Source organism: Ursus americanus, chromosome 2, assembly GCF_024610735.1.
Source record: "Ursus americanus isolate L20-20 chromosome 2, mUrsAme1.1.p, whole genome shotgun sequence".
NCBI lineage: Eukaryota > Metazoa > Chordata > Mammalia > Carnivora > Ursidae > Ursus > Ursus americanus.
In genome coordinates this window covers 82,014,257-82,041,377 of record NC_142128.1, presented here as the reverse complement: position 1 = coordinate 82,041,377, position 27,121 = coordinate 82,014,257, and the positions used below count along the sequence as shown (strand labels likewise).

The window sequence follows — 27,121 nt, the reverse complement described above, 5'->3', positions numbered from 1 at the left end:
ACAAGCTCCAATGCCGCCTCCCTCTACCCAGCCCTTCCTTGCTCCCCAACTCCCTGCTTCGCCCACTCAGAGCAGAGACGATGAGTACAAGACAGGTCTGTAAAATCCTGCCAGGCTCACTGGCATGAAGATGTTATATAAATACCAAGTGTTATCGTACTATTACCAAAGAGGTTTAAATTGGGCTGGGGGCCCCGGGACTGCGTTCGCAACACCTCCCCCACATTCTCAGCACAGGAGAGACGGTGCTCCAACGGGGAAACTGTGCTTTCCTCGATCTTTACTGCTCAGGAAACTCGTGTATTAGGGCGGCCTCCTTACAGAAGCCCTCTAAAAATACCTATCAATGTATATTTAGCTCCAGATACCGTCCTCCTACCAACAGGCTGAACCAGTGTGCGTGTGTCGCTGGTGAGAAGCTGGGGACCTGCGCTGGCAGCCCCCAGCATTTCCTCAGGCTTTTCTCTTTCCTGCTCCCTCTTCCTTTGTCTTTCCTCTCTCTGCTTGGTTATGCACATCCTCCCAAAGAGCAGCCAAAGACACGGCGATGGCCCACTTACCCCTCCACGCCAACTCCTCAGAGCGGATGCGTCCGGGATAGAGAAGTCCTGTGCAGCATCCAGAGCAGAGTTAGAATGAGTCATCCCAGCCCTGCTCAAAGCCTCCAGGGGTTCCCCACTGCCCTCCAGCTAAAGCTCAAGCTCCTGAGCCAGGCCAGTGCAGGCCCCTGCTGAACCCCCAGGCTCAGCTCTCAAACGCCACTGGCCAACACCCCAGAACTGTCCTGCTTGTTCTCACTCTCTCACCTGCAAGGATTTGGACGTAGCATTCCTTCCCCAGAAGACCTCTTCTTCCTTGTCTGAGTCCCGCCTGCCCATCTTCAATCCCAATTTAAATGTTACTTCCTTCAGGAAGTCTGCCCCAACACCACATAGCTAGGTTGGGTGTCTTTCTTCTGGGTTTTCAGGACACATGGTTCCCGGCAGCGGACACTCACCCCCAGCCCACCACACGGAGCACAGTGCCTGGTACATTGTGGGTATTCAACCACATCTCTTAAAGGAAGACAGTAGGGTGGGGACAGGCAATCGCTTGGGCCCTGGAGTGAGGTCCTTAGTAGAATAAAAGAGGAAAAGCCCCAGGCTCAGAAACACCTTCCCATTCTCCAGAGCTGCACCCATGTAATCACAGTTAAGGGAATAGTCAAAACAGGTCATCTCCCACAACAAGGCTGGCAAATCTGTTGGCCCAGCACTTTCTGAGCAGTAACACACACACATACGTGCACGTGTGTGTATACGTATTACAGTCTTTGGCATATATAGCTTAACAAAGGGCAGCTTTCAATGAACAGCAAACGTCAGGTGATCTGATCCTGCTGCTTTCTCCTTACCACCCCCTATAGCTACCTCTAGAAGCCCTGCCCCACCCCCATCACCCAGGGAGCAATCCCCAAAAGGTAACACTGAGAACCCTGTAAATAGGCCCAAATGACTGGAACTCTGTACCTTTTAATAACCCAGAGATTGAATTCCCGGCTCTCTTTTCTCTAACAGAGTGATCAGAATGGGACAAGTCATAGCTACATGAGAGAGATGCTGTAGACCAAGGGGAAGGACTGGGAATAGACAACCCTTCCCTACGGGCTCCGGGCTTCCCTCAGCACTCTCTTTTGTATCTTCTAGGTGGCAAGAGATTCTGAGATGAAGCAAGTGATTCGATTCAATTAGCATTTACTAAACCCCTACTACAATGCAGGCCCTGGGGCTACAGAGATGAATAGGGTTGAAAGACAGTCCTCGCCCTTCTCTGTTCTTAGCCATGGTTTAGGAGCACCTTTGAGTTCCCATCCTCCTCCATCACTTGCCCATCTATTCCAGGTACTACGATTTATTATAAAGACCAAAAGAGAATAATGACTTCAAAACATTTAGAATTTTCCCGGTGGCCTAACAAATGTTTAGAAACAGCATGTCCTGAATTGTTACATACAAGAGATCCCAAGTTATGTAAGGTAATAGTTTGTTAAAGGGATGGCAAATTCCACTGTCTTTTAGGAGAAATGAGAATATATTAACTTTGGTGTTTCTCAGTCCCAGCATTTGCTTGAGTATTCCACAATACAAGTCTTCTCAAAAAATGAATAAATGAGTGAATGAATGAATAAGCCTGTGAACAAACTCATGATTCAGTTTTTATACATTAACCCCATGAGAGCTAAATCACATGCCTTCTTAACCACAGAGCAGGGAGTTTTATTCCAAACCCACAGAGAGAAGTCTTAGGATGGACAGATGGGACTCTGGTCCTCCTCAGGTCACATGGGAAGCCGCAGCTCCAGGTCGGGGACATTTGCCCAATTATGCCCCTCCCTGCCCATCCCACATTGCATCAAGGGACCTGAAGGAACATGCAATGACACAGACTGCATAGAGAAACCCGGAGCCCGTGAGGTTGGCAGGTGGCTGACAGTGTGGGGAAACGAGTGTGAAGAAGGACCTTGGTGCCAGAGGATGTGGGCTCAAGTCCTAGATCAAGTAACTCCTAGTAAGTCACGTACCCTCTCTCTGAACCTGTTTCTTCATCTATAAAATGAGGACAACTAGATCTCATTCGGGGGAATCTGAGCATTAGATGAATAAAGCACATATATTAACTTTCTAAACCATGAACTCTCCCAACTTACAGACCTAGGAATACCAGAGGTTGAAAGGTCAGAGGTGCAGGCAAAACGGAGTGGGGCCCAGGCCCCAGCTACCCCTCCCTTAGCAAAGGTCACTGATAGGACTTCCACCGAACCAGCTGTCTGACACCTCAGCACCCCCTCCCTCACTCCCTCCCCTCCAGTCACACACTGAGAGTTGAGAAGTTGCGCAGCCTCAGCCCGAGGCGCTGTGTCACGCTCCGGCACCTGTCATTCCCTCTGTACACAGGAGGAGAACGCGAGGTGACACCTGGAGCTGAGGTGGGAAGTAGGAGCTGCCAGCAGGGACGGCTGCAGAGGCGGATGTCAGGAAGCCTGGAGAGGGGGTTGTCCCAGGCAAAGCATCAGCCCTGGGTCAAAGGGCATGGTGCCAACTCCTGGAACTGCGGTCAAGGAGCAGTTGATCTTGGCCGAGCACTTCACCGGAGTATGAGATGATTCACAACAAAAGTCTGATCTGCCTGCCTCCCCGGGTTGGCATTATAACATATTTCACTGCTTCTAAGACCCCAAGAGTTGTAAGATGCCCCATGATTTCCTTCTTGCCAAAGACAGAAAGAAAAATGCTGTCAGTGAAACTACATCACGTCATTATTGTAAGACCCAGGCTGATGTTGACGGCGCTGCAGCTTGAGAAATATGCATTGGAGAAACGCTGCAATGTGCTACGTGAGCGCACTGTGTGATGTTAAGACTAAATCTGAGTAGCCGTTTCTGGGGAACCCGCAGCACAAATTTCAAGAGTGCCAAGCCCTTTCCCTGGAACACATTCATGTGGGAATTAGGAGAGAGAAAGAAATCAGTAGGTGCAGGAAGAACAGGGACAAAGTCCTATTGGTTCAGATGGACAGCAGTGGCCTTTCGGCAAAGTCTGAAGAGCCACTAAGAATGGGAGGCTGGAGGGCTGAGTGGGGAGAGAACAAAGAGGACAAGTGACTTGGCGTAGGGGTCACCGCCTGTGCCCACTAGTTTGCACCCCGATACATGCAGGCAAGGACACGGAGGACCTTCCTGGACATGCTAATGGAAAGACCCAGTGACTCCCACAAAGCTGCTTCTCAAGCACATGGCAACCCTTATGGGAAGCCAGTGTATACAGTTGCCATCAGTCTTCTCTCATCCTGTCAGAGGGCCCAGTTCCTCCACCTTCCCTCGCACATCCTAGCTCCCAGACCACACACCAGAACGGCAGAGTCGCCTTTAGAAGCACTTCAACCTGTCACAATGCCTCTTAAAAGGCGATATCCTAAAGATGTACATTGGAACACTTCAAATAATTAACTATAATTAATTATTATTAACTATAATTAACTAATCTAGATGTCAAATAATTGTAAAAATGGAGAAGTACACATCCTCCATGTACATCCATTTAATAAACTGCTGGTCAAGCATTACAGATTTTTACCAAAATATGAAGCAATATGTACTACGCCCATACGATATTGAGAAAAGGCAGCAAAATTATAAGCATTTGAAAGAAAGCTTCCTTAGCCCTAAAAGGGCTGGAAGGAAATACCACCAAATAGTTACGAATTCTTCTTCATCAGTAAACTATTTTTCTCTTTTAACTTTCCTATATTTTCTTTAATGGACACATAATAATTTAAAATAAAAATAAATGGATGAGGGGCACCTGGGTGGCTCAGTTGGTTAAGCGTCCAACTCTTGATTTCAGCTCAGCTCATGAGCTCAGGGTTGTGAGATCAAGCACCATATCAGGCTCCATGCCGGGCGTGGAGCCTGCTTAAGAGTCTCTCTCTCCCCCTCTTCTTTGCCCCTCTGCCCAACTCTCTAAATAAATAAATAAATGGCGAGATGAGAAATTTCAAATGGGCTCTGACACATATAGAACTCAGCAGGACCAAGATGCATACAATCTTGACATATAATACGCATGCATTATAGTACTTAGTGCTTTTCTCCCAGATAGAATCACAATATTTCTAAATGGCTCGGATTCTCATCCAGACCTTTCACTATATAGTAGATATTACTTATTTTTGGGACATTTAAAACATCACCAAACTGGCACAAAAACAGACACATAGACCAATGGAACAGAATAGAGAGCCCAGAAATGGACCCTCAGCTCTTTGGGCAACTAATATTTGATAAAGCAGGAAAAAACATCCGGTGGGAAAAAGACAGTCTCTTCAATAAATGGTGCTGGGAAAATTGGACAGCCTCATGCAAAAGAATGAAACTTGACCACTATCTCACACCATACACAAAAATAAACTCCAAATGGATGAAAGACCTCGAGGTGAGACAGGAATCCATCAAAATTCTAGAGGAGAACATAGGCAGCAACCTCTACGACATCGGCCAAAGCAACCTTTTTCATGATACATCCCCAAAGGCAAGAGGAACAAAAGATAAAATGAATTTATGGGACTTCATCAAGATTAAAAGTTTCTGCACAGCCAAGGAAACAGTCAAAAAAACTAAGAGGCAGCCTACGGAATGGGAGAAGATATTTGCAAATGACACTACAGATAAAGGACTGGTATCCAAGATCTACAAAGAACTTCTCAAACTCAATACACGAGAAACAAATAAACAAATCAAAAAATGGGCAGAAGATATGAACAGACACTTTTCCAATAAAGACATACAAATGGCTAACAGACACATGAAAAAATGTTCAAAATCATTAGCCATCAGGGAAATTCAAATCAAAACCACACTGAGATACCACCTTACACCAGTTAGAATGGCAAAAATAGACAAGGCAAGAAACAACAATTGTTGGAGAGGATGTGGAGAAAGGGGATCCCTCCTACATTGTTGGTGGGAATGCAAGTTGGTACAGCCACTCTGGAAAACAGTGTGGAGGTCCCTTAAAAAGTTAAAAATTGAGCTACCCTATGATCCAGCCATTGCACTACTGGGTGTTTACCCCAAAGATACAGACGTAGTGAAGAGAAGGGCCATATGCACCCCAATGTTCATAGCAGCAATGTCCACAATAGCTAAATCGTGGAAGGAGCCGAAATGCCCTGCAACAGATGACTGGATTAAGAAGTTGTGGTCCATATATACAATGGAATATTACTCAGCTATCAGAAAGAACGAGTTCTCAACATTTGCTACAACATGGACGGCACTGGAGGAGATAATGCTAAGTGAAATAAGTCAAGCAGAGAAAGACAACTATCATATGATTTCTCTCATCTATGAAACATAAGAACTAGAATGATCAGTAGGGGAAGAAAGGGATAAAGAAAGGGGGGTAATCAGAAGGGGGAATGAAACATGAGAGACTATGGACTATGAGAAACAAACTGAGGACTACAGAGGGGAGGGGGGTGGGGGAATGGGATAGGCCGGTGATGGGTAGTGAGGAGGGCACATATTGCATGGTGCACTGGGTGTTATACACAACTAATGAATCATCGAGCCTTACATCGAAAACCGGGGATGTACTGTATGGTGACTAACATAATATAATAAAAAATCATTATAAAAAAAAATAAATAAAAAAATAAAAAAAAATAAAACATCACCAAGCTATTATCAAAAAGTCAAAAGATAACAACCCTTAGCGAAGATGTAAAGAAAAGGGAACCCCCATGCACTGTTAGTGGGAATGTAAATTGGCACAGCCACCATGAAAAATGGTATAGAGGTTCGTCAAAAAATTAAAAACAGAAATACCATAAATCCAGCATCCCACTTCTGAGTATATGTCCAAAGGAAATAAAATCACTAACTTGAAGAGGTACTTACACCCCCATGTTCACTGTACCATTATTCACAATAGCCAAGATAGGAGAACAACCTAAATGTCCATCAGTGGGTGAATGGATAAAGAAACACACACACACACACACACACTGGAATGTTATTTAGCCTTAAAAAAAAGAATGATGCCATTTGCAATGGTATGGATGAACTTGGAGGGCAGTATGCTAAATGAAATAACCCGAGCACTGAAAAGAAAGACAAATACTACATGATCTCATTTATATGCAGAGTCTTAAAAAAAAATTGAACTCACAGTAACAGAGAAATGAATGGTAGTTACTAGGTGTTAGAGTTGGGGGAGAAACTGGACAAAGAGTACAAACTATCAGCTACAGAAGAATAAGTCCTGGAGACCAGCAGGTGACTATAGTTAATAATAATGTACCATGCACTTGAAATTTGCTGAGAGTGGAGCTCAAGTGTTCTTACCACACACACAAAACAGGTAACTACGTGAGATGATGGATATGTTAATTAGCTTGATTGTGGTAATCATTCTGCAATGTGTATCTAAACATCGCATCGCACACCTTAAATATATACAATTTCTAACTGTCAATCATACCTCAATAAAGCTGAAAAAAATAAAACATGAGAAAACATTGCCCAGGTGTGCTGCATTGTCTATGGCCATGCACTTCTGAAACACTACGTACAAATTATCTTCCTAGACTCAACCATGTTTAAAATTCAGTAGCATTTTCTTTTACAAGAGTAACCTTCAGAAAATCCTTTTGTAAGGCAACAGATGTTTTTAAACATTGTCGTCTCTATCTATTTATCTGTTCCCTATATTGAGCTCCATTTGAACACTGCAGTCCTTTACATCTTCAACTTTTTCTCTCTCACTTACTCACAATTGCAGTGAAGGCTAAAAGTATGAGTATTGTGTGTGTTCCACAAGACAGGGAGTAGATGCGAACATTCCCAAGCTCTTATTTTTCTCAGACTTTATCTACCTCCACCCCTCTGTTCCCTGGAAAATATTTCCTCTTTTTCCCCTCTCCTTGCGGTCAATCATCATGGTGGCTCCTAGATCCCCCTCCTCACTTTTCTACTGCATTCTCTTCTTTTCCACACAGGTCTGGCAGGCAGCTGGATATGGGAATTTCCACGTCACACCCCTTGCGCTGCCATAGCCATACCCACACGGGACGGGGCTCCCCCACGAGGCCTGGGCCACTACCCTCCCATGCAGGCACCAAAAGCCACCTGACACAAACAACAACGAGAAACCACAAAAGCCCAGAGAGACACGCCCATTATCACCAGTCCCAAGGCCCATCACATATGCTGCTAATGGCACTGGATAGGCCCCAGTACAAGCCATACTACATTCATTCTCAAAAAACTGATCTATCAAATATTAAAAGAAATCTACTGCCATGAAACATATGCTGCTTATGACACTGTGTCAGCAACAATTTAGTATTACTTATCAAACATTTCAATGTGACTCAATTTTATACCCCCTCATATTAATAAATCTGCAAGTCATAAAAAATTCTGTGGTCAGGACACGAGTCTCAATTACCAGTTAAGAAAATTGCCCGGGGCGGGGGGGGGGGGTCCTTCTTCAACGTTCAAAGAAACACTGCACCTCATGGCATTTGGGCCCATCTTTTGCGGGGGCCCCTCAGGCTAGGTAAGCTGCTTGCTGTAGTGAAAAGACTCACTGGGGTATGTGTGTCCAGCACCAGGCAAACAGAATGGAAAACCAGAAGCAGTAGCAGCCACCCCCTGGTTCTGCAACCTCTACGGAATGCCACATGCATCTCCACAGAGTACCCATACCCCCTGCATGTGAGTCACCTAGGGTCTGGCCCCGAGGCTCATCTGGTCCTTGCACTTTTTTCCTCTGTCTCTACTCCACGGACTGCTGCCTTCCCACCCCTGGGTTCCTTGTACCATCCACTTCATGACCACACAGGCACATCCCCTCACACCAAAAAGGAGAGACAGGAAAAGGACTCACCCACTGAGGACTACGATGAAGTCCATGACATTCCAGCCATTGCGGAGGTACGAGCCCTTATGGAAGATGAACCCCAGGGCCACAATTTTGATACCAGCTTCAAAGCAAAAGATTCCAATGAAGTACGGTTCTGTCTTCTCCTGCAGGATGAGGAGCACAGGTGCCGGTAAGGGGGGGATATACTTCATCAGATGCAGACAAAGTCACGCCCCAGCCACCCCGTCCACTCTGACCACTCCTCTCTCCCATATGACAGCGGGGCATCGGTGCTGGGCCAACCCCAGGTACAGGTGGGAATTGAGTGCATCACTGAAGGAGAGCGCAGAGCAAGGGAAGCCTCGGGGGAGCCAGCTACAGAAATGGATGGGTGTGGGGGTCACACTCAAGCCAGACTTCTTCCCAGGAGGATGGCTGATGGCTTTGCCTTGGAAGAGTTGGCTTTTCCACAGCTGACCTTCACTTACCCTAGACGTTTAAGGGTTCTCATCTGCAGGTAATCAGACTGAAGCCACTTATCTACACATTTGGATTTTAAGCAATTAGTTTGCCCTCTCTTAGGGGAATACACTAGACACGTGACTCATTGCTTTAAGGAGAATATGGACATAACATCTAGGAAGTTGATCACATAGGCTTTGAGCATCCTTCTCCCTCTCACTTCCCAAGTCCCTTAGGAAGGGCAGCAAAGTTAACGGCCCTTGCACCTGCCCTTTCTTCTTGTCTGGCTGCCATGCAGTGTATACACAAGTGTTTGTGATGCCCTCAGAACTTCCTGCAAGCAGGAGTTAAAAAGGTCAGTCCTCTCGTCCTTCTGCATCCCAGTGGGGTTTGTCACCAGCTTGTCCCTCAGCAAAGAAAAAACTCCTCACCGAACTGTAGGGGAGGGAAGCTGGGAGGGGGCCAGGTGATAAAGCAAAAGAGAAGGAAACCAGGAAAGAGAAAGGACTGGGGGAAAGACGAGAAGGAAGGAGGCACATACCAGTCTGCGGGACATCGGGGTCTTGTCATCCTCAGGAAGATGCTGTTCCAGGGCCAAGACAATGCAGTTGGCAATGATGGTGGCCAAAATCATGTACTCAAATGGCGTAGGAAAGAGGAAGTTAAGGAACGTATTCACCGAAGCGAGAGGGATGAGGCCTCCATGAGGGCTGTGCACACAAATACACAAACTTTATCAAAACCATATGACGTCCGTGCAGTCTGCATGATCTCCGAGCAAGCAGGCAGTGGGCAGTGGATGGTCCTTAGCATGGGAAACTACAACCATTTCTGATTGGGCTCTAAACACAAAGCACCTTCTCCACAAGAAGGACTAATATAGCCAATAAATAATATAGTTAGACATCTGGCTGACACTCCAGATACTTAGGGAGTTCAGAGGCATAGCCGGGGATTAAGCAGGGCCTTAAATGGAAACAGAAAGGAGACAGACACTGATGCGGGAGCAGGCTCCCGCCCTGCCCCACTTCTACCGCGGCGCTGGACGACGATGCTTCAGCAAGGATCCAGCTGTGGCTGTCTGCTGTTGCCTCTGCGAGTGGCATCTGGGAACTCCTCCTCTGGAACCTCTGCTCAACTGAGTAGAAGAGCCCATGGAAAAAGAACAATTCTCTCCATGTGAGCTCTCTTCCATTTCAAGATCCAACTCAGAAAAATATTTAATGTGGTCAGGTGAAGCTCTCCTTGGCCCACCTTATTTTCTCCTAAGCTTCTCCACAGATAGCAAACAGAGACGCATCATGAGTTTGAGTCCAGGACAGTCAGATGCCCCTAAGAACCAAACTACAGATGAATGGATAATGAATTCAGGCTTTTTTCTGTTGCGTTTTTCTGCAGACAGATGAAGGAGCTCCCTGAGCCTTTCAGAACCACAGGACTATAATTCAACGGCCTGCATAGGGACTCCTGCAGAAAGGGTGTGCCACAAGCCCAGGAGGAGCTGGAGGGGGGATTGTACACACAGAGACAGGGAATCACCAGTTTCCAGAGTCAAGTCATGCTGCCTGCTGGATTTCATTCCGTGACTATTGTTGTGACAAACACAAGTGAGCTGTCGCCACGGGTCTTGCCAAGCAACCTATGCTCTGGCAGATGCTGGCATCTGGGCAGGAGAAAAGAGCAGATCTGGCCAAGTGGACAGAAGGCAAGGGACCATCCTCCTCGACCCTCCCCCCACATATCCAGGCCTGCTGTGTAGCACAAAGGGCCTAGAGCTTTACCCAGGGAGTACAGATCAGCATCAGGCCCCTGATGTTTCCCCATCCCAGTGGCCATCAGTGGCCAGTGGGCCTTCAGGGCATCCATGAGGAAGGGCAGGGCACAGACCACCTCCCACCAGAGGTGACTTGTGGCAGGAGATGCGAGCTGGCCCCTGTGGCTCAGGCCCGGGTGCTGGAACGGGAGGCTGCAGCGGGTGAGGTGGGAGGCTGCAGCGGGTGAGGTGGGAGGCTGCCTCTGAGTCTCCGGAGCTCTTACTGGCACTCAGCAATGCTCAAGGCCATCTCCTCCCCACCACCATGCCCCCGAGTCACCACCCGCTCTCTCGCAGCTGGCCACCCTTCCTTCCCACACAGCCCCAGTGTTCACCCAGGACCCGCACTCTAGGGACAGTTCTGCCACCGGATCTGAAAGCTGGATGCGCTCAGAGAACTTCAGAGCCAGTCCCTTGCCTTCACACCCCACTGTGCTTGTCTGAACGCACCCAGTCCGAGGAGACTCTAATCGCACGCCCAGCCATTCCTCCTCCCACAGTCTCTCTCAGTACCAAACTAGGCCCCTGAGAGCTAAACACGCCAGCGGACATGCTCCACAGATGCCCACCTAGCGTGCATGCCCACTTTCTTGGGACAAGCCCCACCCACAACCCACCCAGGGCGACCAGCAACCCACTGATCACAGGAGGTATTCTCCTCCCTCCCATCATGGGCTCTGACCCAGAGCTCTGACCAAGTGTGGAGGGACCAGGGACCACAGCAGGACCTGGTGTCCCATAAGCCTTCTGAAAAGGCTAGCTGGTCCTGAGCCGGGTTCAGACACCCATAACCCCCCAGACCCAAATGGTAACATGAAGATGGGAGCATGGCCAAAGAGGTAGCCCAGGCATGCAGGCCTTTTCCTGACAACATGCCGACCAGCCACTGACAAATATCAACAGAAGTTGCAGGCATCTAGGGCAGTGTTCCTAAAATGCAGGCCACGGGATACTAGTGCTATAGGAATTTGCAATCAAATCCATGAGGGAAAGCAGGAATTCAGGAAAGTGAGCAGGTTTCCCCCCAGCAGGACTTCTTGGAGGCTTTGGTACTATGGTCAACAGCTTCCACCGCCTCCCCCAAAGGGGGTGGGAATGGTACACAGCTTTCCCTAACTTGCTTCACCACACCATCCTCTTACCGGAACACCTCTCCTGAGAATGGTGTCAGAGGAACGGATTTGGGAAGCTCTGGTCCAAAGGGCAGCTGTCACTGCTGGCCCCCAGGTGTGAGGAGGAGGGCTGCTGCCCTGCCAGGAGGGAAACTAGTGCCTCTGCCACCTCCGGCCTCACCCTTATTCCCACGAAACCATTCACGAAATGTGGGGCTCAGATGCCCTTGGCCCTGGCTGGCAATGCCCCAAGCAAGTTCAGAGAAGCTGCTTAGCAGGTCCAAGGAGACTTGGCAGGTGACCTGGGAAGCAGGACTCGGGGGTGGCAGACATCATGAGCTCTCATGGGTCTGCCTCGGTTGTAGGATTGCTTTCTGGGGTTCAGGCTTCTTTCCCTGAAAAGCTTCAAGTGACAGTCACAGACTTCAAAGTTAATGAGCTCTCAGTTGCTGACTTGCAGACATGGCGGGTCGTGGCGTCCGTATGCCCCCCAGGCCTCTCTATCCTACCACACCTGCTTGGACTGCGGCAGCCCCTCTGCAGCCCCACTCCTTGCTCCCAATTCCACACCTGCATTTCCCTAGCCAGATCACCTAAGCATATAACTCCCCGTGAGGACCTGTCAGCTCACCTACTCAAGAATGTCCAGGTGCAGATACATGAGGCTTCTCTGTGACCACAGGGCTAGCTGGCTTCAGGAAGGTGTGGCCATCTCCAGGTGCTAATGACCCAAACTTGCTGTGACTGGCCAGATACCTGGACGGCTGAGAATTCATGAGGCCTTAGTGAATGGCACTGCCTAAAGCCTAGGAGGCTACGATCGAAAAGTGAGGGTTTGGTAATTCATAGGTTCTGAGAAGACCCCATTGCCATTCTCTCCCCAACCCAAATCCTCTGCCTATGGTCTGATGTCTAAGGACCCACACAGAGCAACAATCCTCTGGCTTGAAATGTGGAAACTGTTTAAATGCACATGTCCTTGGGAGGGATGTCCCTTTAGACTTTATGGCTCATCTCAACCTCAGGATGAATTCATGTTTGGGGCAATTAAGAACCTGAGGTGAGATTTTGCTGCAGAAGCAGAGGTGAGACTATGGGAATCCCATTCATCTGTGGATGAGGCGACAGAAAGGACGGTGACTGGGAAATCTTGGCAGAGAACATCCAGCTCTGTCTGGGGCCCAGCCACTCTCCCTTCCAGCCCTTTCCTGTCCCCTCTTGCCCTCTCTTCTTTCTGAAGAAAGCATGAAGGATGCGTACCTACATCTTGGCCCTTTGGCCTCCACCTGCAATGGGCTTTCTCCTCCTTTCTGGTCCCATGTTCAGAGCACCCTAAAATATCACCTCGTCCATGAAGGTTTCTCCCTGTGCCCCACAGCTCTTTATATTGTACAGTTTTATCATTTCTCCTCCTATCTGTCTCCCCCCAAGAAACTACAGCTTGAAAGCAAGGACGTGCTCTTGTTCATCTCTCCAATAGCAGTGCTTATCAGAGCCCCTGGTACACAGTAGGAGCTGACTCAATGCTCAAGGCAGGCATGAATGAATGGGAGACACCCCCCAGAGCAGCAGCTCCATTGAGAAGCCGTCACAAAGACCGCATGGTAGTCACTCACACTGGCTCAGGCCCGGGGTTCCTGCTCACCCCCACCCTTGGGAGCTGACTCAGAGGCACCACTCCCGTTTCTTCTCATCTACCCTCATAACTTCAAGCCAAATAAGCGTGGCTCTAAGGCTTGGGGCTCTGCTACATTTCCCAAGGCAAGAGCCTGGAGTGCAAATAATGGCCCATGGCCTAAGGGAATACGCCTCAGGCTAGACAAAGATGTGACCTGGAAAGGTCAAAGGAAGCTCCATGTTGCCAAGACCTCAAAGAACAAAGCCCTTCATGAGACGGTAATGGAAGACTGTCCAGGACTCTGATTCCTTCCACCCAGGAATTCAGTGGCTCTCATTACATTCTGTGCTTGACACCAAAAGCATTTTGGAGAACTGTATCTCTCCTATCCAGACTGTAGTCAGAGATCTTGAATAAATATAGCTAGCAGAGGGCAGGAGCCCTGCCGGTCATATTCACCTCTGGACCCCTTGTGTCCATCACATGGTAGGCCCCAATAATTGTCTTTTAATCAACTAATTAATGAATCAATTGATAAGTGAATTGCATAGAGAAGCCACAGTCAGAGGTATCCTTGCAAAGGTATCTCCTACTTTTTCCACACTGTGTACCCACTTGAACCTTTTGTACTATAGTCTGTGTATACACATTAGCTATTCAAAAATAGAAACCAGCATGCATAGAAGATCCCTTTAATGTAAAAAAGATTTTTGAAAAAGGAGCAAAGGAAGAAAAAAATCCGTCGTGCTAGAAGGATAGTGAGTTTTCTTGGGGTAGTAGGGTTACTTCCACTTTTTTCTCTACTTTTTTTTTTTTTTAAGATTTTATTTATTTATGTGACAGAGAGACAGCTAGCGAGGGAGGGAACACAGCAGGGGAGTGGGAGAGGAAGAAGCAGGCTCCCAGCGGAGGGGCCCGATGTGGGACTCAATCCCGGAACGCCGGGATCACGCCCTGAGCTGAAGGCAGACGCTTAACGATTGCGCTACCCAGGCACCCCTTTTCTCTACTTCTTTATGCATTGTCTTGAGCGTTATAATGAGTACATATTAATTTATAATTGTAAAATCAATTAAAGCTATATGTATTTTGAAAAAACACAAACCAACACAATAAAACCATCTCAACCTGAGGGTCATGGAAATCAAAACAAGGTTTCTGAGAGGATCTAATGCAGGAGAACAAAGGGACCGGACCCAAGGAGGAAATGGACATGAACGTGCTTTGAAACCTGCCAAGACGCCTCCTCTCCCGTATCTGTCTCACTATCTGTTCACCAGGAGCCTCATTTCATCCACTTTCCTGGCAATCTCCCCAAACACCCCTTCACTCCTCTCTCCCTCTGAGCCCGTTAATGAGGACCTGTGTCGCTCCATCTCTCCCCTTCCCGTCTAGCAGCTTCAAGACAATCATTAGGGAAATGACAAAAATAGGTTCGCTTATTGATTTATCTCCTTTACCCGATGCTCCTTCCTTCCAACGGTTGACTTGTTTCCTTAGCAACACAGCTAATTTGAGCAGCACTACTTGGCCTGCACACCTGCCATTTGTTCATTTCCTTCCTGAAGCGCAGAAAGCCAGGGCAAGGAAGAGGGCTGCCCTATAGGCCACAGTTGTGGTGTTGGCTTTGCTTGAAGAGGAGAGGAGCCCTCCTTCTGCCCGGACCAGCAGAGCCTCACTGCCAACACCTCTCAGGGGTAGATCTGCAGGCACAGGAGTTGGATAGACTTAGGCCTCGAGCAACACACTTGGGGTCGTCCAGGGGAAACCTGCATCTTCACCACCACTGGGATGCTGATCCTAGACCCCTTCCACTCTCAGCTGTGTCCTCTCAGAGCTGTGACATCAGAGCGCACTAAGGAGTCTGAATGTACTCAGAGAGGCTGAGAGGCTACCAGGGACAGAATGCTGTGCTCTCTCCCTGACTCCAGGCCTAATGGAGAATGCGCTTTTGTGGGGAGCAGCCTGTGGCCACACATGCACTTCCTGAAAACTCCGGGGGGAGTCAAGAATAGTCCACAGTCTCAGGGAAGGCTTGTCTCAGCCTCCTTTACCCATTTCCACCCCTCACTCCTGGTCCAGACCACTCTCCCTGCAAGATCTAACTCCCTTCCCTCCCTTCCATCCCAGCTGCCTATTTTGGGGATGAAAGAGTCCTCAGAAGATGGCCTGGGCCATTCTAACAAGTGGGATGTTAACTCAAAGGCAGTCAGAGGGAAGGGGCCCTACCTAATCTGTGATTCCTTCAAGCACTACACCAGAGAGACATTTTAAATATGAATGATAATGAATTACAGCTATCCAAGTCTTTCACACTAACTTTTTTTCTATGAGAAGAGTCAGAATCTTCCTGGAAACCTGCAATGCAATGGAGAAATGCAGATTGGTAATGGGAAACCAGAGCCAGGGTTCTCACTGCAAAATCTGTCCCAACAAGGTACTCGAGGCTGGGAAAAGCACGCCATCCATTCCTGCAGAACCAAACATGAAATACAGGAGGATCAAAGTTTAAAATGACCCATGAATATAAAGTCCTTTCAAAGCCGTTAAGGTGCTACACAAACGCACAGTCATTTTTATTATCTTACTAAATCACGCTTTAAGCATCTGCTCTGACTCTAAGCTTCGGGATAAGCAACAGTTAGTGGTCATAGCCTCTGGGAGTGGGCTGGCTGGCTGCAGCTGGGAGCTAACACTGAAAAGACCCACCACAATAAAGGATTAAAAAAAAAATTATGGTAATGGGCCTCCGGGAAGAGAGCAAAGACATTTGGCCCAGAAGCTCCTGGGAATATGGAAAGCACATCCAAACACCAGTCCCCAGAGGAGGATTTATGAAGCTGATGGCTCTGATGCAATCTCTCCCGATGATTAGAAGGGGCATTAATCACACCCAAGGCCAGAGCTAAGAACAGGAGGGATTGAACCATCACAGAAGTCCGGCTCCAGCTCCTACCGACCCTGATGGAAATGCAGTGAGATCATGCTGCTGAGATCACATCCCCCTCGCCTGGGCTGCTGAGAACGATGCATCTGTCCTGGACGGACCGGTAACATTGAAGAGACAGACCGTGTGCCTCAAACCCAGACGCAGCCAGAGCCACCACTCTCATTTCCACAGAGTGTGACTTCACCCCTCCTCAGCTCCCTCACCCTCCCTAGCGGCTGATATTCTCACAGGAATAGCTGCCTCCTAGCCTGTCCACACACGCCACACATGTAGGCCTTCAACCCTTCAGACTGAAAAGAAAATTAAACCCCACTCTGGTAAAACAGGCCTGAGGCTCGCTCTCCTTCCTGGAAAGATGCCTCACTTTTTGCCCAGATCGTGGTATGAAGTGAGAGCAAGTATGAGGTAAAAAGATGGAGATCCAAGACGGCCGCCTAATGCCTCTCGGCCAGCCTTCTCCACCTCACTCCAACATGCCCAGGTGAAAGGCCAGGTTAAGAGCTAAGCTGAGGCCTGAGGACCCTGGCTCAGAGGCTAACGTGCTCCTCTATAGGCTCCTTCCAGACTTCTTTGCACTTGCTCCCGTGGCTGACCCAGCAAGACGGTGTAGCCCAAAGACCAATCCAGAAAATGGAAGAGACAGAAGGATCGTATTCCTTGGGGTTCTGAGGGACTACAGATGAATTTTTCCATTTCCTGAAAAACAATGCTAATCATCTAAACTTATCAATCTATGAACCACACTCCTGTCTGGAGCAAGTCACACCCTCGATTCCATTTCCTTCTCTTGTCTCAGTCCTTAATTTTAGGCTTCCAGCCTCTGTCCGGGGCTGATCAATAGAGCATGGACCATACATCGCCACCAAAACGCAGGAGGGCTCCTAGCCTGTGCTTCTCCATGTGACAGTGAACAGCGCAAAGAGTGCAAATCTGGAAATTCACACAGTATCTCCTCCTCCCTTTCTGCCCTCATGATGGGAGAAATGCACTGTTAACAATGAGAAGAACGCGGTGGAAGGCTCTGCACACTTCCTGATGTCCCACTTCACTGGCTCATCGTTTCCTCATCACATTTTTTCTCGCCACCCAACTTCGTCTTAAAAAAAACAGATCAGATTGAAAAGCCAAACCCCTTTTCTTTTTTTAAAACAAAACAAAACAAAAATGTATCATGTGACTTCCAGCCTTAACATCAGTTTTTTAACTTTGGTTTCCATGGTGGTGGGATGCAACCTGCCATCACCATGACAACAGCTGCTTCTGTTCAAATTCACCATCTGACAGGCAGTCCTGAACACACATACACACCTCTCCCATTCTCTCTCTCTCGCTCTCTGTCAAGAAGATGGAAATGCCATTACACCTACTCCTGAAGACTTAAATTCTAATGAATGAAAGACAAAGAAAGCAATATTGAGAATACAGCAAAGAGGCGGAGACCCTCCCTTCCCCCAAAAGGCTCTCTGTTGCTGGCACAGTCCCACTGCTTTCCTATGGAGGTCAATGGACTCAGTTACTCAACAAAAAAGATCCCTAGCATCACCCTTTTAATGTTGGCCACATTCAGCCCTCCATTGCTTTTAGACCAAAAAACTCTCATCCGACTCCCATATCCCTGACTCTATATAAAATAACTGAAAGGCAGTTCGCAGTAGTGCTAATTTTGTTCACTAATACTGAGCTCAGCTCCAGACTCATCTGGGCCCCAATTCCAAGAGAAAGGGGAGTGACAGTTCTGAGGAATTAAGACAGCACCGCCTTTCCTCCTTCTTTTGCCTCAGTTTCAGTCAGGTGGATACGTCTTAACAAATTCACTTTGTATGTGTCTGACTAAAGCCTGGACTCAAAACGCTGTCATTCAATACCCAGTTTTGGTGATCAGGGGACAGATGATTGAACGCTACAGAAAAGGGAAGAAAGGAGTGGGGAATATTAAAAGCCTCTGGAAGAAAACAAAACAGCGGTGGGAAAATTACCTGTTTCAGAAACCAGAATCTGTGTTTTGATGATACTCTGACAAATTCAGCCCATCAATAGTTCTGGCAGCAGCATACATCCTAGGGGAAGAAGAATGTGGGCTGCAACCAGCAACCACACCCAAAACTATCCCCTAACTTCACATCCACACTTGCTTCATGGGGTGACAGACAGTAGCTGAATGTACAAAGAAAATGAAAAGCTTTTATGAAAGAGTCCACAGATCATCTGTGAGAGAATTTTTGTTTTCCTCTGAAAACCCAGTGTACCCCAGTGTTCAAAGACACCCACTGAGCCTCCAAACCACATGAGAAAATGTTAAGGGCACTAAGGATGTACAGCTTGGGAAGCGAAGATTGGAGAGAGACATCATAGCTGTTTTCAAATATCTGAAGGACTAGCTTATAATGGGGGCTTAGACATGGTCTACGTTATTCTGGAGGGTAAGACCAAGACCAAAGGGTAGAATACCCACCCAAAGGCAGATCTGAGGGAATACAGAGAAGCAGCATCACTCTTCCATAAGTGAGTGGACAATTCCATTACATAGTAAACTGAATGTTGTACTAACAAATGTTTAACAACCAGTCTCTCTAAAGGATGAAAAGCCCTGGTGTATAGCATATGCCAATTTTTGGAGTGTAAATACTCTCTCCATAACTAATTTCAAGCTCCCAACTTGACATCATTGCACATGGAGTTGCAAAGATACACACAATGAGCGCTCAAGGGCTAGGTCTGGCCAGTTCCCACGCACCACTTACTGTAAAGTCAAAAAAAAAAAAAAAATTGAGGCAGAAATTCCTGTATTTGATAGTAGTCGAGCTGGACCAACCCTTGTTGCTAATAAGTGGCTAACAAATGGGTAGGAAACAAGGTCAGTTAACCTTCAGTCACTTGCTCCAGGGCCTCCTGGGTCAACATAATTCACTCTGTTCCTAAGCCTCAAGTTGCCTACTTAGCTAGACCTGCGTTCATGAAGTCTGGAGCACCACCCTTATCTCAGAAGGCTGGTACCTGTGCAGCTGGATGTGGGCCAGAAGCAGCACAGGTGAATGGTTTGCCAGTGCCATGAATCATAATAATTAATTAATCACCCCATTCTGAAGTCTGGGAATACCCAGGGGTTCCTGCTATTTCACCATGGCCTGCAAAAGAACTGAGAGGAGTCAGCCAGCACACACGATGAAAGCACAATCCCAAGAGATGGAAACACATCAGGTAAAAGGCTCACCTCTCATTCTAGAAGATCAGCGGATCTCAGCCTTAGCCGTGCACAGAATGACATGGGAACCTTTAAAAAATTTAAGGATATGGGTATCCTAACTCTAGAAATTGTGATTTGTCTCAGGTGCCCTCTGGGCATCAGCGTTTCTGGACGCTCCCATGCTGACTCTAATGTGCAACCAGGGTAAAGAACACTGCTGTAGATGCCGGAGGCCATGAAACCTAGTGGTACCCTCACCTCAGGTGAGATAACAACAGGAGAAACTAGACTCCCAAGAGCACAAAGGTAAGAACTGAAGGTGCCTTAGAGTTCTATTAACTGTTCCATTACATTCATTTTACAGATGGAGAGACTGAGATCCGAGGTGCAAGGAGAATTTTCTAGAGTCAGGAGTAGAAACCTCTCTGGATTCATAGCCCCACCCCCTGAAAAGCTTAGGAATCTACTGTCAGTACAATCAAGTAAAACTTCCTGGTCTCTTGACTTGAACTGAGGGTTCTAAAAGAAAGGGATCCTTTTATTTGAGTTTACTTCCTCCATCTGCAGACTACTCAATTGTTCCCAAGAGCATATTTCTTAAGGTAGAGTCTGGATAGTTTACCTTTCCTAAGAATACTTAAGAGTCCAGAAAACATTCTGTGATAAGCGCTTGCCAGAGCTCCCATATGCTGAGACACGGTCTTGGTTTTACACTGGGGAGAGGCCCATTGCCTACTGAGTACAGTACCATCAAGTCATAAAGTTCTCCAGCAAGTCATAAAGGATTCTCTCTAGCAACATTTTTAGGAAAGGAGAACATTAACCATTGCTCTGAATCACTGCTTCCCGTTCTCATTGGATCAGTGTTGGTCAGCCTCTCTTGAATTAACCTTCTCTTAACCATTCCTACTCCTTAATTCCTTTCTTATTCATCACAATCCCTATATCTAGCCTCCTATGCCCCAACCCAAGACAAACACTAAAACACATACTTACTAATAAAAGGATAAGAAGGCCCCAGAAAAGGATGAAGGATCTCAAAGGAAGAGGGAAGAGGACTGAGCAGAGAAAGGGTACCGAGGAAAGAAAAGAAGAAATGTGATCAAAGGATCCCTAGACTTAAGGGTCAGGAGCCCTGGGTTCTAACCCCGCACAGTCACTTGCTAAGAGTCTCTCTTAGGTCACTGTTACTCCAATAAACAATTATTCTGCGGTGCTAATAGGCAACATGATGGGAAAAGAGTAAAGGATAAAGGAGGAGTATCTATTACCACAACTGACAGAAGTCATTTTTGATGGAGCTACTAATGAAGACATCCAACAATAACATCCAAAATGGAAATCCTGGCACACCTAGGAATACCCTGAAAGTGTCCAAAGCCAATGGAAATGTTTCTAAATTTTCAAGAATAGGAGTTCCATGATAAGCTGAAGTTTTTGGCCAAAAATTTCACTAAAAGATAGTTAATAAAAAGTTAGAATCCTCATAATGGTGGCCTAGGGGTGAACATAAAGCTGCTTTTCTATAAACCTACACTCTCTATAAGAGTCTAAGAGTCTTTTCCACAGCCTCCCTGCCCCTCAACTCCCATTTCCTTAAAAATCTGCAAAGGCAGAAGCATTCAATAGATGAAAGTTCAAGAAAGAGCCATTAAAGTTGACTCCTCCACACGATAACTTACAACTCTGGGCATCCCAGAAAAGAGTAGACTTCTCTGAGGGCTGGAAAAAAGAAAACAGACCTTATATGCTAATATTGAAAGGAGAGGAAGAATTGGCATTTCCAAAGCAAAGGTCCCCTGCAGAGTGATGAAGAAGTATGGCAGCGGAGCTTTTGGTGAAGGGAAAACAAAACAGCAAAGTGCCCCAATTCCAATCCAAGCTCGCATTCCAGTGATCTAGGACTAGATGTCTCAGGTCCATTTAATGATGACCATGATGATGGGTAAGAGATCTCTGCTCTTCTCCCATCTACTGATCTTTTATTCTTCCATGGGTTTAGCGTCATACCCAGTGCATGCTACAGATACAGGCAAGCAGTTCACAGTCACCCTAAGAAGATGCTCTGGTAGGGAAGTGCACCTGCCAGTCTCTGGTCTGAACTGAGGCAGTGTGCTACAATGGAAGGAGAGCAGTCAATGGAATCAGAGAGATCACATCTACCTGTGACCTTGGGCTAATCACCTGTAATATGAGAACAACAATGTCCACTTCACCTGGAACTAAATGATATAGTCTCTAAAACACACACAGAGTGTCACACAACAGGTATTTAATAAAGGCATATTGAGGAATGGATGACTCTCTAGGCCTGGAACATGGTCCCCATGTAATGTTGGTAAGACATATAAAACATTATATGACAAAAATATAGGAAGGTAAGAGAAAAGGAAAGATGATAAGCATTATAACTGTGCAGGATTGTTCTGAACCCAGCCTCTTTCACAGTGGAAGTATGGATAGCTGTTGGGACAGTTCTCATTTTCCACAATCTATTCCTTTGCTTTGCTCTTTTGAACCTGTCTACTGGTATTTGTAACAGAAATGAGCTCAGGCTTTATGAGCCTTTGCATTCAGGGGTGGGCATCTGTAACTCTCTAATCATCTCCAGGGAAAAAGGTTACCCAGAAAATATTTAACATCCTCATCTTGGGTGGGGGGTAATGGTGATCCCCAAAACAAATAAATATATACATACATAACTCTCTCTGAGAAGGGAGTGTTATTTTGCCAAAAGGATCAGATCCTCCGAATTTACGTGGGCCCTTATTCCCCAGACCCACCCGCCCTTGTGTTACCACATCCACCCACCCATCCCACCTCCAGACAAGCCCACACCCTTCAACTGCTCCTCATATCAACAGATCAGGAGAACACATGCATCCTTGTACATCCATATGGCTCAGTTATTTCATAAACACAAACTCCCCTGCAAATACAATCCAAAGTTAACAGAAAGAAGAGGCAATTCCTTTAATATTTTTTAGGTCCACTCTTTAATTTCTTTTAAATCCTCCAACTGGTTTCCAGAAGCCCAGTGGCATCCTAGTGTTCCATTCACATCCACACCAGTATCCAGTGCCCTCAAGGAAAATGTTCTCCAGGATCCTGGTCAGGTGACCTTCATCAAGCTCATTAGGCAAACGTGCAAGGGCTCAAACACATAGAGGTTCCCCCTCCCCTCAGCCCCCTTACCCTTTCAGAAGCTTCTTCCACACTCAATGGAGTCCAATCCCAACTCCCTTCTCTGACAGAACAGAGATGGAGACCCAGAAAACCTAGAAACCCAAAAGATAAGGAGTGATTCACCAAAAGGCCAACAACCACTGAGAAGGAAATCCACTCAGAGGCCAAGCTTGTACTCTAGGACGGATCCTTCCACATGCCATCAATCAAGCCATCTGAAACCTGTGGCTACCATTTTTGTACAAACAAAAACAAAATCTATTGTGTTCGTTTAAGCCTGAGGGTTCTGAGTATCTGATCTGCTTTTATGAAAAGCTTGCTGGGAGAATTCCACATCTTATTGCTCCTGAAGATATCTTTTCTGGGTTATAAATCCAGATGTGTCCTTAGGGATAATATCAGTGTAAATTGGTATTAGAAACACGTAAAGAAAGACAGGTTTTGATGTAGGTATTTTAAAAACCTATCTTAAAAAAAAGTAAACTCAGTAACTTTGAGACGGAAAAAAAGGCTCCTGGGAAGACCATCTAGCTGCATTGGTTGAGAACCTGGGCTCTGAGCCAGGCTTCCAGCTCTCACTTGCTGTGTAAGTAGGCAAGTGAGTTAACCTCTCCACACCTTAATCCCCCAACTGTGGGGTGTGGAAAACAAGAATGCCACAAAGAATCAATGCAATAATCTGTGGGATAAATTTAGCACAGTAATCCGGCACCTCGTAAATACTCAACAAGTGTCAGATATACCCACGTCAATGCTAGTACTGACACATATCATGTTTACAAAGTGCTTTCATACACATTAGTCTTGCAAGAGAGGCAAGTAAAGAATGTGACTTCCCCCTCACACCCGAAATCCCTGAGGCTCACAGAGGTTGCAAAACCAACTCCAGGTCACATAATGTTACTCGCAGTGCCCAGGCTAAAACCTGACAAGAGTCAGAAGAAAGGGGATGGTATTATTAGAAGGAAACTTAACTGCAGAGGTTTAATGTTGACTCACCCAGAGTTAACCAGATACTAATAACTAAGCTGTAGTCACAGCTTACCACATGCCAAACACTGTCCTAACATTTTACATGCACTAGCCCACCTGATCTTCTCAAAAATCCTATATGATACACCCTACAGGTAAAACTCCTATTTCATTTTATGTTTTGAGGAATCTGAAGCACAGTCAGGTTAAGTCGCTTCCCCAACGCACACAGCTAGGAAGTTGTGGAAATGGTACCAAGATCAGAATGCAGAGGCCAGTTTTTTTTTAATAATAATATTTTTTTATTATATTATGTTAGTCATCATACAGTACATCCCTAGTTTTTGATGTAAAGTTCCATGGTTCATTACTTGCGTATAACACCCAGTGCACCATGCAATACATGCCCTTCTTAATACCCATCACCAGCCTATCCCAGAGGCCAGTTCTTAACCTTGACACTCTAATGCTTCCAAGCAGAGACTGTACCTCCGAACAGTAAGACGAAGCTTTCACCAGCTGGGCGCTGGACTAGGTGATGTCTAATATCCCTTCAACTCCCGAGATTCTAGGCTTTGACACTTCTATTTTCTAGTAAAGAAATAAAATAGTGTCTAAGTGAATCTCTGAAAATGATATTTAGTGTGGACTTTGGAGAAAGTAGAACACTATATCTTAGCCTAAAATAGACATGAAATAGTCATAAAAGCATGTATTGATTCAGCAAAGCATGTGACAAGGATATCCTGCACAGGATTCTTACTGAATAAAGAAATATAAGCTGGCTAAAGAATAATGCAGAAAATTCGAGAAAAGCTGAACAGTCAATGAGCACTGACCAATGCACTACTGATAAGCAGAAGGGAGGTCCCCAATTCTAACCATATTTTAATCAGTTACTCAAATGAAAGTAGAAAGCGTATGTTTATCCAGTTGGCAGATGATGTAGAGCTCCAGGAAGAGAGCAGAGTCTGAAGATAATGTGCAGTAGAAATCACTTAAATTTTGGAGTTGGACCACTGGGGCTCAAGTTCACTAGTGGTGACCTTGGGCAAGGGATTTAATCTTCTATAGTCTCAGTTTTTCTGTATTTAAAATGTGGATAATAGTTATCTCCCTGGATTGTTGTTTTGTTTAAATGCAGAGAGTCTTGGGGGGCTTGGGTGGCTCAGTTGGTTGGGCGTCTGACTCTTGTTTTTCTTTCAGGTCATGATCTCAGGGTTGTGAGACAGAGCTTGGTGTTGGGCTCTGCGCTGAGCGTGCCGCCTGCTTGGTATTCTTTCTCTCCCTCTCCCTTACCCCCTCCCCGCTCTTGCACAAGTACGGACACTCACTCTCAGATAGATAGATGGATGGATAGATAGATAGATAGACAGACAGACAGACAAATGCAGAGTCTGAAGTTTGGTGAATACTCACTGAATGTTAGTTCCCTGTCCCCACTTACGAAGGATCTCTATAAGAAGGACTGTTGCACCAAAAGAAGATAAAATGTACTTGAAATAAACATGAAGTCCTGAATTTAGATTCAGAAATTAAATTGAGAACAGAGTGAGAGAAAACTAATTCTGTCATCAATTCATATAAAAGACCCAGGGTTTATTGCTGGCTGCAAGCGACCTGAAGTCAAGTCAGAAGCACAATGCCATTTCTTTAAAAAGAGAAAAACAATTTAAAAAATTTGTTTTAATTTAAACAAATGTGCCAATGTTAATAAGCACTGATCTATATTCCAGTAATTTAAAAACTAATAGATACTGTCCACTCCCTTGGGATTTTAAACCAATACTAAAGCTATGTGGTAAATGTTACAATAAAGTGATAAACCAGGTGTCATATGGGAGCCCAGAGGACGGAGTTGGTCTTACTCTGCCAAGAGAAATCAAGGAAGTCTTCATGGGAAGTGACTACTGAGTATAGTCTTAAAGCCAGGAAGCCAGGGAGAGAGAGAAGACGTTCCAGGCACAACAGTAAGTGCACAGGCCTGGAGGCCTAGGAGAAGCTGGTGCCTTCAGACATTAGCAGCCCATTGGAACAGTTGAAAAGAAGGTGATTACAGTTGCCACCATGTGTAGAGTAGAGCATAGGAAGCCCTGCCCGCCAAAACCTTGCCCAATCACAAAGCAAACAAATAACAGAACCCAGACAGGAACTTAGGCTTCCTGAATCATTACCTATGCTCTCTACCCCTGTTGTCCTATACCATAGCCACTAGCCATACGTAGCTATTTAATCTAAATTAATGAAAATGAAATGCAATTTAAAATTTAGTACTCAGTCACAATAGCCACCTGTCAAGTGCTCAAGAGCCACATGTGGCTACTGGCTACTATATTAGACAGCACAGATAAAAATATATATCCATCAGCACAGAGAGTTCTGATCTACAGCACTACTCAGTGCCATAGGACCTTAAGTGAATGACAAGTAGACTGGGTTTATATTGCTTTATAGAACAGAAAGGAAAAATAAAAACAAGCAGGTGGAAGCGCTAAGGAAGAATATTTCAATGTCCTACACCTTAATGACAAGATCACCCCATCACAGGAAGCTTAATGGCCACCCATCAGGGGGACATAGAAAAGAGGTCCTCTATTGACGTAATGCTCTTTGGTTAGAATGTCTGTATTTTACCATCCAGTCTGGCTGATGCACTAATGCAAACATATCTCTGTAGCTCCTCCCCATGGAGTTCCTGTCCTACTTGTAGCTAAGGGATATGATGCTGGATTGGAAGTCACTATGACTGCTGGTTCAGCATCCCAACATCTCAGAATGTGAGAATTTTCTAACATAGCTAGCATTGCAATCCATGGACCACCTGAAATTGAATGCAAATTGTATGTGTATTTTTTTCAGGAAAGAGGGGTGCCTAGCACCAATCAGATTTCAATAAGATTTGTGATCCCAATATAGAAAGCAAATAAACACTGTACTGGAGGGACCAGGCAGTCCCAATCCTCCAAAAAGAGTCATCTGGATGTCATCAAGATGGCCACTAGGGTCATTCCCGACTGTAAGGTTCCATAGTGGGAGCATCTAAAGACATTCACCCTGCAATTGAAGAGTTGCAAGTCAAGCATCCCTTGACCTTGATCAAGGAGAAAAGAGATGGGACAAATATAAAAGGACATGGAAATAACCCAAGGCACTAAAGTTGGATAATTCAGTCAGGTCAGGGAAGGAAGAAGAGAATCTGTCAACCTCGTCCTGAGATGCCCATTGGAAACTCTCTTGTAAATCTTGATGGCTCATTTTCAGTGAAAGCCTACGGACACAAGCACACCCAGTCAGATGTAACACCAGCTTACTAGCTGGAGAACTTGCCCAGGGAATCCAAAGTCTCCTGAGCTATCAATTCATTAAAAAAAATATGACTTTGTTCTAATCACCACCTGACAGTATGACAATTGTCCAGA

The 27,121-nt window shown here is 46.1% G+C and overlaps 1 protein-coding gene across 2 annotated transcripts in view; it reads right to left on the bottom strand.

Moving 5' to 3' along the window:
- The window catches only part of CACNA1E (calcium voltage-gated channel subunit alpha1 E), a 316,273-nt gene that overhangs the window by 280,065 nt on the left and 9,087 nt on the right, over positions 1–27,121 (bottom strand). Inside the window, exons 2-3 of one of the 2 annotated variants that reach the window (XM_087858243.1) lie at positions 9,409–9,514; positions 8,430–8,569 (exon numbers count right to left, since the gene is read on the bottom strand). In XM_087858243.1, the coding sequence (XP_087714369.1) occupies positions 8,430–8,569; positions 9,409–9,514 (246 nt within the window). Of the gene's footprint in view, positions 1–8,429; positions 8,570–9,408; positions 9,534–27,121 lie in introns of those variants that run through there. The other variant, XM_087858244.1, reaches the window with a different exon arrangement.